At 44.0% G+C, this 13,795-nt stretch overlaps 1 protein-coding gene across 2 annotated transcripts in view; it reads left to right on the top strand.

The window, feature by feature from the left end:
- The window catches only part of znf385c (zinc finger protein 385C), a 127,567-nt gene that overhangs the window by 105,387 nt on the left and 8,385 nt on the right, over positions 1–13,795 (top strand). For both annotated transcript variants that reach the window (XM_029437603.1, XM_029437604.1), the window contains 3 exons: positions 33–175; positions 5,786–5,896; positions 9,918–10,125. In XM_029437603.1, the coding sequence (XP_029293463.1) occupies positions 33–175; positions 5,786–5,896; positions 9,918–10,125 (462 nt within the window). The remainder of the gene's footprint in view (positions 1–32; positions 176–5,785; positions 5,897–9,917; positions 10,126–13,795) is intronic.

Raw genomic sequence — 13,795 nt, forward strand, 5'->3', positions numbered from 1 at the left:
ACTTCTAACATCTATCTCTTTGTGTTTTCCAGGTACGTCGGCCCAGGGCAACCCTCTTCTGGCTTCCCTGCCTATGCCGGGGCGGCATCTGCAGCCTCAGCTCAACCTCAAACATCTCCTGCCCTTCAGACTCAATGGATCCTCCCCCCTCAACCTCTTCCCTAACTTTAATACGGTGAGTGCAATGGCTCTTTGGCACCCAATATCATGGAACATAGCAATTAGATAAAGCGGAACCAATTAATGTATGAAGTTTATCCACAAGGTGTTACAACAATAAAGGTCGTGAGCAGAGGCCAACCTGTAAATGATACAGTAATAAGATCCACCACAAATATCATGTGAAGAGGTGAGAACAAAATACCTTTTCAACATTTTCTATCTTCTCGTCGTGCATACACTCGCAAAATGTTGGTGAGAGGGATAAAGACAGACAGGCCTATACAATTGTGTCCTTATTTACTATCTCACTATCTGTTCTGCCAGGCCTCAGCCTCCACTATTCATCCCATAAACTCTACCGCTGTCTCTGTGCAGAGGCCTTACCTCAGGTTCGGGGCGCTAATCTTTATTCAAGCAGTGTTTCACCTCTCAGCATTCCAGTTGTCACCTCAGTATCAGCATCTCTGCAGATGAGACCCTTATTACTTTGCTTCCAACGTCAGCTGCAAACTGTTTGGTTTTCAAGCACCCTGGCTCTGATGCTTGCCTTCCCTCGGTGCCTGGAATTAAAAGCTTGTATCTTTGATCCTTTACCAGTGCTATACCCATTGTCGTTTTGTGTGTGTGCATGTGTGTGTAGGTTCTTTGGATTTCTTTCATCCTAGTTTTACGCCGCGTGTGTGCATGAGGGTGTGTGTGTGTGTGTGTGTTCACTTCCCTCATCGCACACTGTGAAACCATCTCCAGTTCCACGGTCTGTAAATGAAACATAAGCCAGAGCTTTCACTCCAACATACACTTTACACCTTTTCAAACCAAAGGAAAAGAAGGTGGAGAGAGAGAGACAGAGAGGGGGCCACACAGACAGCTGGCTAACTGGTTCATACAGTGGCTGACATGTGTGAGGGGGTGGATAATCGTGTGCTGCATTTGTGTGTGTAGCGCTTTCCACTTGTTCTGTGAAAAGTGCAGTTTCTTCATTTGTTCTGCCCACCCACTGCTGCGAGTCGGGGGTCGCCTATACTGCCCTATAGAGGATTGAGCTCATCTCCTGGCGAAGGTAGAAAACATTAATTCATCGACACCCTCATGTATTTATATTACTCGTGGAGGCAGTGGGGCAGGTCTCCCACCAATGTTTTCTTTGTTTTATGCTAATGTTTCATTGGGACAATCTATTCTCAAACCAACCTCGCAGCTTTGTACAAGATGCAAATAATTTGTGGAAATCTACAGCAAATATATTTCATAATTTGTACAATTACAATTACAATGATGTTCAGTTCTTCTGTTAAATAGAATACAAGTCGCAGTAGGACGTGGAATCTACCACAACCAGAATGCAGAAATTGTGATAACTGTGAAAATAACATCAAATCAGTGTCGCTTCAGTCCCGGGAGGAGATGATTAGCTTCCATAACACACAGTCTGACAGCGCAGCTGTGGCATTAATCACAAAGTCCATTCAACTGGGAGCCCCAGGTTCTCTTAGCACTGATAAGGCACACGTTGTCCCGGACGTGTGCAGGGGGGAAGATGAATGCACCTGTCTTCAAAACTAAATATCCTCCGGTCCCCTGGTGTCCCTTCTTACACCCCCCCTCCCCTCTCTGTGTGTCTCTTTCTCCCTCTTTCTCTCTACCAACCATGAAACCCCATCACGGTCTCTGCCGCCCAGCGCAGGAAAAGTTCTGTCTGCACCAGGATGACGGGGGAGGACGGAGGGCTCGGACAAAAGACTCATTTATAGCAGTCGGTTCAGGATGGCTGCGGACGGACAATGGGCACATTCTTCAGTTCCCAAAACAAATAGCTGTGTGCAGCCTGCTCTCCTAAGGTAGACAGAGGGCAGCAGGAGTGGGAGCACTAGGTTTCAATGGTCAGGCTTCGGCTGGTGAAGGCAGAAGTCAGTTGCTCCCAGAGCTAGCTATGAGTCATGTAGAGGAGGCCAACATAAAGCAACAAAGGCAAAGATAGCCCTGAGGGAGAGATATACCTCCAGCATGGGGGTTTCAGTGTCAGGTGTGTTTATATTCCCTCTCACACCTGGCCTTCTTGAGGAATTCGTAGTAAAGAGACCCCACACTTGCAGAGGAGGCACAGCTCTTTGTGCGGTACGAAGGGATCTGATGTTGTTCAGGCTTGTGTATCACAAAGAAAGCAAGGCAGTGTGCCGTCCTCGCTGCCATCCATACACCAACACTCTTTGATCTCCGGGCAGCCGAGGCTGTCTGCCGTGCCACCAGTGTGGTTCCAGTGAGTGGTCTAACTGTGTGAGAACAGCGCTCTCCCACAGGTCATCCTTCAGCCATGCAAGCAGAGGAATGGACTGGATCAGGCTCCGAGCCATCCTGGGGAGAGATCCAAGATGATTGTTATATGTGATACCATGAAGGGGTGCCGCAATGAAATCGGCTGTCATCGTGGCGCGCAGACCTTCTAATGGAGCCTCGGCTTTCACGCTACTGTTTATAGTACGCCGTTCTAGGACTGTCTGCAGTCTATTCACAGACAGTTGAAACTGAATTGCATCTGCTCAGAACTCTCTCCAAACACTTCCCTCTGGGCTGCACGGACTCATAACGTTTCAGACAGACACATAACGGAGATTGCAATGAACTCTAACTGCATTTAACTACAAGCTGTAGCAAGGCTTGTAATAAAATAGCAATACAGTCCTGATGGGAACAAACGTACTTATCTTACAGAGCATTTGTGGAGAGAAACATGACGCAAGAGTTAACGGGAGTCCCACATACTGTAGATACCTATCACGTAGGTTTGATCTATCGTTGAGCGTCAAATTGGAGCCGCATCCAGGTAACTTGAAACGTCCTTTAGCCACGTCTCATCTCATTACTGGATAGACGGCGACCTCTCTGAAATCTCTGAGCTTTTTAGCTTTCATCATTCATACAGATGCAGAAGGTCTGCAGTGTAATGGCTTTACTAGCTGTGTGTTACTGAAGAAGAGTAGACTCTTTCTTCAGCTTCCTTATCGTTGACTTCACTCTCAACAATCTCTAAAAACATCAGAAACTTGAATAACTAAACACAAGCAGCAGAAGCTTTCCAATCATACTTCTTGTAGTCCCCACGCAGTGTTTCCATTGGCGTTTGTTGGGGATCATCCCAATGTTCCCAGGGCAAGTGTGACTCTTGATATAAACTAATATTGTAAGGGATTTGTATATATATCTTTGCAGTTCAAATTGAAAAACGAACGAAGTGAGATGAACGTTTTAAATGCAGTTTGAATGGTTGAAATCTATCCTGCCACTGCGGAGACGTACAGTAAATGTCAAAAGTCAAGAATAATGTCTTGCCCGTAATATCCAGGGCGTATTGAGGGAGTATAACATCAGTAGGCTATAAGCTGTAAGTGGGTGATTTCAACATATTGACCCAGGGAAACATACATTGCTGAGAACATAAAACCGTGTGAAAGCTCTCCTTAATGTGTTAAGAGGATATTGAGCTGGGGAACATAGAGAACCCAAGGAACATACATACGAGGAGGTGCACGTATACAGGTGCGGTGTAAACCCTTATGGCAGAAGTATAAACAAGCTGATTACACATTGATCGCAGGTGATAGCCACGTCTCCACAGCATTGTTAAAGCAGCAAAGGTCGGCATCCAGCAGATCTCTGAAGACTTACAGACATTCCTGCGTTCTGGGTGGATGTGAATCTCGTCTAGACTTAAATCATGTTTTCATTATTGTGTCAGAATAATTTTAGGAGCCATATCTTCAGTATTGTTACTATTTCTATCCTGGACGCTTTGCATCATGCCCCAGCCCTCTCCATACAGCGAGGGGCCCGTCTTGGCTCAGCCCCATTTTTGAGGTCTGGATGTTAAATTAAAGGGTCTTTGTGGTGGTCAGAGGGTGGGGGAGTTCTATTAATATATGCCGCCCTGTGAAAGCAGGCGGAGGCCATGGGGGTTATTTAAGCTTGCAGTGCATTATGAATTGGCACATATATTTATTATGTAAACACAGTGACCTGTCACACACAGCAGAATGTCTCCTGTCTTCACTGTGTCGATAATTAAGAGCAAACAGCCACAGAAAGATTGTTTTTACCATTTTAATTGCATAACACAAAAGTACTCAGGTGCACATTAAAGTGACATGAAAACAGTCCCTCAGACTTTCATCAGTGCTTACAGAGTCATGCTTTTAGGTCACTTAAATATAGCAGGCTCAGGTGCAATCAATGAGCTACCGAGTTCAGCAGAAACAGGAACTTTTGCAGCAGCACCGATACAGTAGATACTAAACTATACAGAGCTACTGTCAAATGAGTAAAGCTAAATGTAGGGATAAAGATGCAAGCAATCATGCCTCATTGTCAAAGTGGAAAAAGAAAGAGAAAGCAGTGAAAAGATAATTGCACTGAACAAATAAATAAAGTTTACTGAAATAATGTTTGAAAACTATTTGCATGTAATTATATATTATTATTGGGATGTACGTATAAAGACGTGCAATGCTCTGCACACACACACACACACACACACACACACACACACACACACACACACACACACAGGTGTTTTTCTGTTAACCTGCTTATTAGACCTCTTTTCAGGGTAAAGTTCTGCCATATCCCGTGTTAACAGATGCACTTTAAGAGCGAGGAAGATGTCAATCATGCACATTGTGTACAAACCCCCCTTGTCCTGTGTGGGTGGACCATAGGTGTTGGATTTAAAAGCTGTGTGCAAATAATTGACATTATCATTGAATATTTTTAAAGCAGATTGAAAATGTACTTTTTTTATTGATACATTTTTATTTGGTAATTGTTATTATTATAAAACCCATAGACAAATAAAATAGAGTCTCAAGCCAGGCCGTCTTTATGACGCGTGGCGATGTACAAACAAAGCCATAACCCAAATGATGAAGTGGTTTTTGAGAGACATGGATGGAAATTGCAACTCGGCTCGTTGGTGGAGGCATACAACTGTGAGGCGGTAATGTTTTTATCTTTAATCATTATAATTAACATGTGAGGAGCATATTCTCCTCATGCTGCTGCTGGTAAACTGGTAAACAAAACACGCCGGAGCATTTAAAAGAAGAGGTTGGAAGAATAATTTCAATCACATCAGAAAACAACCATGTGTAGCATGCAGGGGGGGGGGGTTAAGACTGCAGAACCAAAATGAATACACCGTTGAATCAACACCTCTGATAGAGTTTAAACACAAAACTGAATATCTTTACCTGATTGATTGCACGACTGTTGAATTAGTCTGCATTTGTTATAGCCAAAGCTCACCTCACCTTAAATATATTCCTCAACGGTGCCAAATGTTAATTCATCAAAGATGCTATTACTCTTTTATTCTGAAGGACTGGCACCGTTTATCCCTAATAACTGAAATTATTCTGCTCTAGCTGATGGAAATATTAGGACGGGATGTTGCCACTGACGTGTTAATACTAATGTATTAATAGAAAAGGTACGGCCACACTGAGATTGAATCTTGTCTTGCTGGGAAACAACCTCACCTCACCTCTGAGCAGTTCTGCAGCGAAGACATTTCTCATTTGGGAGAATAAAACGTTCTAGAACTAATGTTGTTTACTGCTCTTTCCTCCCTCAGATGGACCCTGTCCAGAAGGCAGTGATCAACCACACGTTCGGTGTCCCTCAGCCCCTCAAGAAGAAACAGATTATCTCCTGCAACATTTGCCACCTGCGCTTTAACTCAACGGTAAGAAATGTTTTAGTGTCTTTATGTCTCAGTGTTTATGAGAAATACAGAGAGGTAGTGGGACGATAAGACGGAGGCAAAGACAGCATGCCAGACATAAAAGTGATCTACAGTCTAGCCTCAGAGAAAATAATCTCTTTGTTTTGTTTTTAAAAATATGGTCATCTTTCAATTAACTTAGCCCTTATCGTCCCCACACTGGCTGTGTGTGTGTGTGTGTGTGTGTGTGTGTGTGTGTGTGTGTGTGTGTGTGTATTTGTGTCTGTATGCAAAACATAAACTGTGACTAAAAGCTTTCTGCACATTTCTGTAAAAGTTAAAGTTAGTCATTCAATGTTTTGTGTATATAAAAGTGTGTTCAGTTTCCCTTTCAGTGAAATGTGTAAGTGTGTGTCTGTTGTTTTGGTTTGAGGGATTAGACAGCAGGGAGAGCTGTCGTTTATCAGCAAAGAGCAGAAACAATCAGCAGCCCCAGCAGGAAGCAGTGTTCTCGGCTCCTAGTTCCATTTCTCCCATCCTTGCCATCCCTAGCACACACACACACACACACACACACACACATAAACACATACTGTACACTTGCAAGCACACACACACACAGAGACACGCAGGCAAACAACATCCCATGACATTTCTTGCATATTCACATAAACAAATAGATAATAGTCCAGAAAGCCTTAAGACATCCTGTGTCTGGAAACAGTAAACACACACGCACACACACACACACACACACACACACACACACACACACACACACACACACACACACACACACACACACACACACACACACAGGCACACTTTTTTTCTGGACTCCATCTTCAAAGAAGGGCTGAGGCACAGGAGACAGGAAGCTGAGGGGGGAGAGGAGACTACGTGCTCCTCACACACTGGAGCAAATCCCATTCCCTGCCTCTGCACACCGACTTAAAGAGAAGTGTCAGGTCTGACTGTAGCTTCATCTGTCTCTCTGAGACCATGAATACTCTCCTAACACTCCCGTGTACGCTCCTCAGAGTTTAACAAGTTATCCTTATGCATAATACTCAAAAAGGAAATAAGTAAGCTTTCTCTGCTGCTCAGTGCAGCAGGAAGAGCAACTTAACGCCGGCTGAAAATCGTGTTTTTGGTGACCTGTTGGTTTAACTTCTCACCTAGCTGCAGTGATGTAGAGGTGACATCACTTTTGGGCGTGGTTACAGGAGAGCCCAATTCTGATATGTGTGCTCCAAAGGACAATTTTTTAAAATGTACTTTCTTGCCGAGCGCTAGATGAGAAGATCAATACTACTGTCTCTATGCTTAAAACACTTCAACCAGCTGCCAGTTAGCCTAGCTTAGCATAAAGACTGGAAAAAGGGGAGAAACCAGCTCAGCCCACAACCCCCCCTCACACACAAGGTGCCATCGGGTCCCATTTTCCAGTTGGGAAGTCGTTCTTCTTTAAGTCGTAATGTGGAGACAGGGTTTTTTATTGCTCAAAAAGTTTAAACAACATTGAACTTGATGGCTGAACTAATTATTTTGCATTATTCCCACACCACATGAATGCAGCACAGTTGTCCTATGTTGCGACGAAAGTGATTCGGATCCGCTCCCAAATGTAGTGGGTTCTTTCTTGGCCCATGCTAAACCCTTTCAACAAGTTTTCTGATCATCGGCCAGCAGCTTGTCGGTAATCCTGCCGAAAAACAAACAGACAAACCAAGCCAAAAACGTAGCCTCCCTGGCAGAGGGACGTTAGAGGTGACGTTCGGGAGGCTGTTTCTAGTCTTTGTGCTAAAATAGGATAATCCGCTGTGTATCTACACAGGTCACAGGTATCTGGAACTGAACAATAAAAGTATTTTACTTTATGATCAAATCAACTCATTTTTACACTTTGCAAAGTCATGTTTGACACCCCTGCACTAGAGGAACATCTGATTGGCTCGAGTGCCCTCTGGTTGTCCTTGGACCTTTCTGTTGTAAAACAAAAGCCCTTTTTCAATCCAACAACAAGGAAATGAAATGGTTAGTGGAAGTGTTGCTCTTGCAGTGTTGTGCATGCTAACGTGGATCATCAGATATGTTATATTTCTTATTTAGTTGATTATTTTAATCACTAGTCAAAGAGTTTGGAGGTTTACTGTTGTTACTGGTTCCCTACAGAGGTTGTTGAAGCTCAAAGATTATGTTCAGAAGATCATTATCATGTAAAAGGACTTGTTCACCATATTTATTTTACATTGTCATAACATAATACAACACAATTAGGCTACACGCTGTATATTTATAGCTCAACACAAAATGTCCCAGAGACAACTGGCTTGCATATTTGGCAATTTATTTGTTTTACGTCCATCCTACATTATTAGTGACTTGAGGGCAAACATGCACGTCCACCATGAAAACAGGCAGCTCAGTGATTGCTTAATTAAGCAAAGCAACTGGCAGATCCATTTTAATTGTATGTCTTTGTTATTTTTTTGCTACAAGCAAATTGTTTTCGGGCGAGAGGATTCATTTCAGAGATTATGGGGGGGGGGGACTAAAACAATGTGCACCACATATAGTCCAATGTTTACCTTTAGTGAAGAATCCTTTGGAAGAGAACTGCTGGCCGGCATGGTGATGTGAAAAGCAAAGCTCATTTCACACCTTGTCCCTCTGCCTCCACTGAGACTCCAAACGGACAGAGAGACTAGTGGCGGAGAAGGCGCCGGCTGAATTTGTCACATCACGCTAATCTCTGAAGCCTTTTCACGGCAGATCGGTCACACGATGCGCTGAAGTATTGGAGTTGTTTTTACAGATGCTTTGACAGCCACATTATTCATAGGCCTCCACTATATCACACCATTAGGCTTGCTAATGTGAAGTGTGCATGTTTCACTCCATCCCCAGACTGCTGGTGTTTACAGAGCGCTAACACATGATGGTGCGTGTAGCTGTAAGCTTGTATCTGTGTGCTAACACAGCACAGGCACTAATCGTGTTTATTGTTTATGGGACTTGATGTATTGTGGATTCTCAGGCAATCAGAGAAATCCGCCTTTTTCATCTACTGAAAAGTATTTTAGTCATTTCTGCAAGTATTTATTCCTCACTTAGGGAGTCCTTCAAAATAAAGTCCGGCCTCTTAACTCAACTTGTTTGCTCCCTGAGGATTTGCATGATTTATTTTGCGAGGAATTAAAACTGGCTGAGCGCTCAGAAGGAAGCGTTGCAGTCGTGGAGGAAAGATTTACCTTGCCTTATATGTCACACCCTTGTGGAAAATATTTTTATACTTAATCCTTTCTCCTTAATCCATTTATCTCTTCAATATGGAAGGTGAGAACATGATCCATCCCCGTATTCTCTTTCATTTGTGTTATTTGGGGACATTGAACTTTTTCATACTTTGGATTTAATTCAAACAAAACTCCTCATTTAGACGGGTCCCATCCAGGAGCTGATGAGAGCGGATCCCCGAGGGTTGTTTTTAATGAGTGATCTCTGCATTGATTTCTCTGCTATTCCTATGTATCCACGCTTGCTCTGACAACAGGGGCTTTGTTCTCAGATTGAACCGGGCCGTGAGAATGATGAGAACGTGAAGGTAAACCTCAATCCACCCGGAGGGAAATTTGTGTGAACGTGTTTATTGCTGCAACACAGTCAGACAGACTGCTTTGCTTCAGATGTGTGTCTGTGTGCTCAGATGTGTGTTTGTGTTGCCACGTGTTTAGGATTTGCAGAGGCTGACTCTCGCAGTGCACATTAATAGGGTAGTTGTGGAGATGGGATCCTCTCTCTTGTTGTATATTACACATGCAATTATACCTCTGGCCTCCCAATGTGCCAGCGCTGTTATCAGGTGGAAACAGACTCTCGTCCTTGCCGCCTGTGTATGCCTGCAAGAGAGCGAATATTCATGCGTGCGTTTTAACATTTATTGCACGTGCGCTCCAGTCTTTCCTGCAGATAATGCATCGAGTCAAACACTCCTTTCTGCTTTTCCCTCCTAACCTGATTTTCTCTCATTTCCCTACAGAACCAAGCAGAGGCACACTATAAGGGCCACAAGCACACCCGGAAGCTCAAAGCCATGGAGTCCCAGAAGAACAGGCAGCGACGAGCCGGGGACGGCTCATCCACAAGACGGGAGAGAGACCGGGAACGAGATCGGGAAAGGAAAAAGACGTCCACCAAAGAGGCAGCTCTTCCCATGCTCATGGATACAAGCTCAGTGGAGAGAGCAAGTACGTAAACTGAAATCCTCTCTTGGTGATCACTCTATCACGCTTTAGTTCCCCCTTCAGCACCCTCTCCTCTTTCTAAACCCCTTCCACCCTCCTCTCACATCATTGACAGTTTGCAGCCTCCTCTTCCATGCCTCCCTTATCTCTTTCCCTCTGCCTCCATTGTGCTACTCTTTGAGATTACATCTTCTGTACACCTTATCCTTCACCCTCTCGCCCTCCTGTCCCCTCTGGGTTTCTGTGCATTCAAACTTCAGCAATTTCAACTCGCACTATATCCCGCTAAACCTCTCCGACCTGACCCCGTGTCCCCGTGCCTTGTGATGGATGGTGGACTCCGAAGCAGTGGGATCATGGGACGTCTGAGGTGCCAGAGATGTTGTGTAAATAAAGGGGCTGGCTGAGATCGATGGAAGCCTCGCTGGGGTCCTTCTTACCCCTTCTGCTTCTTAATTTCCACTGCTTGACTCCCCTGCTCTCTCCTATCTATCTCGGTTAGATAGACAGGGTTCTTGTAGAAGCAGAATTGGTGTATTTGTGCAGCATGAAAAGAATGACACACAGTGCAGGCTGGGTTGAGAGGGAGCAAAATAGTGTTTGAGAGTTTTAATTTGAGGTGCTGTCAAATCTAAGGCACTCATCTTCTTTTTCAAACAGTTGAAATGTTTTCATTGGTGGTGTAAATATAGACATTTTATCTTCTGATAAAGAAAGAGGAGTGCATTGGTTTTCCTCCAGCAGAATACGAATGTGGACTTTTCCACACGGCTGCGACTTTAGCTCGGAGAGCACAAATTGCTCCGATGACATTTTGACTGCAGAGTGAGCCCATTACCTTCTCATGTTGCACTCGTCCGGGTCCACACTTTTCATTTATCCATCCATGGTGAGGGTAGTGGAGAGCAGTTTTCCCTCCTTCTCTTCTACTTTCCTCCTCCATCCTCCCCTCCACTTCTCCAGCCCCGCAGAAGATCCCTATCTGAGCAGAATTTCAAAATGCACCTGGACGCTAGATGGAATATCAGAGAAGAGATATAAAGATGCTGGGAGAAGGAGACATTAATCTGCTCATGAGCACTTGGATGCACATGCACACTTTTCGCCTGGAGAACTAAGAGTCTCCTTCAGAAAGGAGAAAGTGGACAAAAGACTGGAAGCCTGATAACACTCTCATCAAATATCATTTTAATATTCTGCCGTTGCAAAGGGGAGCTCTGAAAGAGGGAAGCAGCAGTGGAGAGGAAACAAGATGAGCGGAAAATGAAAGATAACATGAAATGAATGAAGGAGAGAGAGAGGGGGGGAGGGGGGGAGGAACAAGAGAGGAAGAGGGGGTCAGAGGAGAGAGAAAGTAGATAAGTCAAAGGCAGTTTTTTATGCTGTGAATAATTTTACAGTTCCGAGGCAATTTTGTGAGGAGGAACACTCTTTAATAAGCCCAATTGTGTGATTGGCCTAATGTGAAATTGAAATGCAGCAGTGCGAGCCTGTGGTGGCATGCACCACAATGCCAACCTGTAATGGAATAGTGCTCCAAATTAACACTGTATGAAATGAGTTATGTCTGCCATGAAACTGAAGGCTGGTGGGGAGCTGTCTGAGGGTAATGCCCACATTGTCTGCCATCAGGAACTAATAACACACCTGTCAGCACTCTGTCTGCCTCAGAATAAACAGACTCCAGACCCACAAGGTCAGCCTCTTCAGCGATTTCTACCAATGCACATTTAGACGTAGGAGGCCTCTACCATTCATATACCACCTTTTGACTGTGAGCTGCTCTATAGAGTTAAAAGCGCATTTTGTCTAAAGTACACAAGAACAAATGATGAATCACAAATTGAGTAGAATGGACCTGGTAATTAGGATTTAGGCCTGTCATAAAATAGAATTAGCAGAACACTCTGGCAGGTCCAGACACAAACTCAGGAACTGCTCCAGTACCAACACAACCTCGACATCCATGAAGAGGCCAATATGCTTCCAGTTTCACTACCAAGGTGTAACCTCCGAAGCCAATGGGGAAGTGCCTTAAACTTGCATTCTTCCTAATGGCCAGCAGGGGGCAATTGTGTTGGTCTATGAGAAAATGACCCTAATTCACACTTGATTTATTACCTCAATTAATATTGTAAACATGAGTTTATGGTCTCAATCACTATTTTCAAGTCTTCTTCAGCAGGAGGTTCATTTTGTAAATTATGATCCCATTTTGAGTAAATTAGATTTACTTCTGGTTTCATAAAACCAAGATGGCGACGGCCAAAACGTCAAACTCAGGCTTCAAAAGCGTAGTCGACAAACCAATGGGTGACACTGACTACGTCCTTTCTTAGAGACAGTCTATGGTACACAAGCTTTTTTTTTAACTCTTACAGTAAAACCGTACAGCATCTCTTAATTCGACAGGTAATCTGTCATTTAGGGAACCACAACCATTCAAACACACAGGAGGGAGAGAAGGAAGAGCAGAGACGACGTTTTCAATCGTACAAAGGGACTAATCGATGCTTATAAACCATGTCCCAGACCAACAAAGAAGGGAGGCGAGCACATAGGGAGTGAGCAAGTGAGAGAGCAGCAGGCCGGTGCCCCGAGACAGAAGGACTGCGTGGATAAGCATCAATCAGCCTCTGCTTTGATTGACTCCGCTGTTGAACTCGTTTTTTCGTCTGTCACCACAGCGATGGGGATTCAAAGGCTTCATGAGGCTGCTTTAGTTCAGCGCTGGTTTACTAAACCGAGTACTTGGCGTCTGTGTCTGGCTGTGAGCGTGTGCATAATGAGTCCAATATTTAAAATCATTTTCTGTTTGGCTGTGATGAAAGTTCTCAACGAATCAATCTGCTGAATTGAGATCTCTTCAGACGTGTTTACACTTTAAAAGCCTGTCAGATTTAATTGGACTTTTAAAACGTGGATTGAATTATTTTCATGTTAAAGAAAACGGATGAAAACATTGATCCAAATATCCATAATTTGCTGTTGTGTCGTTCTACCCCACAGAGGCCTGACTGGCACTGCCGATATGCTGGCCTTTGGCCTGACACTTTGCCAATGTTGGTGTCAGTGTGTCTCCTCATGTGGAGGGTCAGAGAGCAAGTGGGACAACCAACAAGTGGACACAGAAGCTTTTTAGGGAAGAGAGGGGAACACTTTTGGTATTGATCAAACTTCTTTATCAGTTCCACACGATGTTTGATGTTCTTAGCTTCCCATCAGGGCTGCAACTAAGGATTATTTCCATTATGAATCTTTTCAGGGTTCGAAATGCCTGAAATACCAGTTTTGCGTGATGCTTGATAAATGACCATTTCCTGTTGACTGCGTGATGAATGGACTAATCATTTCATTACAAGAGTACAATATTTACTTGTGTTTTTTAGATAAGTTTGGGCTTGTTTAAAATCAGGATGTATTAAACTCAGCAAGGAATAGCTGAAATGATCTTTGCTGGTCCTTTATGATCTGCGTCTTTGGATTTTTGAGGGCGTTGATTCCCTCCAGCCTCCACGTCTTCTTCTGTAAAGTTCCTGCTAAATCCATTGATCAATATCTCTCCCCTCCAGAGACGTCTCAGGTGGCCCTGTCTTTCACATAAGCTCAGGATCTTACCTACGCCTCGCTCCCCCCAACTGAGGAGTTTAAATCCCTCAGGGGTCACTCTCAT

This window comes from Cottoperca gobio, chromosome 8 (assembly GCF_900634415.1).
Source record: "Cottoperca gobio chromosome 8, fCotGob3.1, whole genome shotgun sequence".
Classification (NCBI taxonomy): domain Eukaryota; kingdom Metazoa; phylum Chordata; class Actinopteri; order Perciformes; family Bovichtidae; genus Cottoperca; species Cottoperca gobio.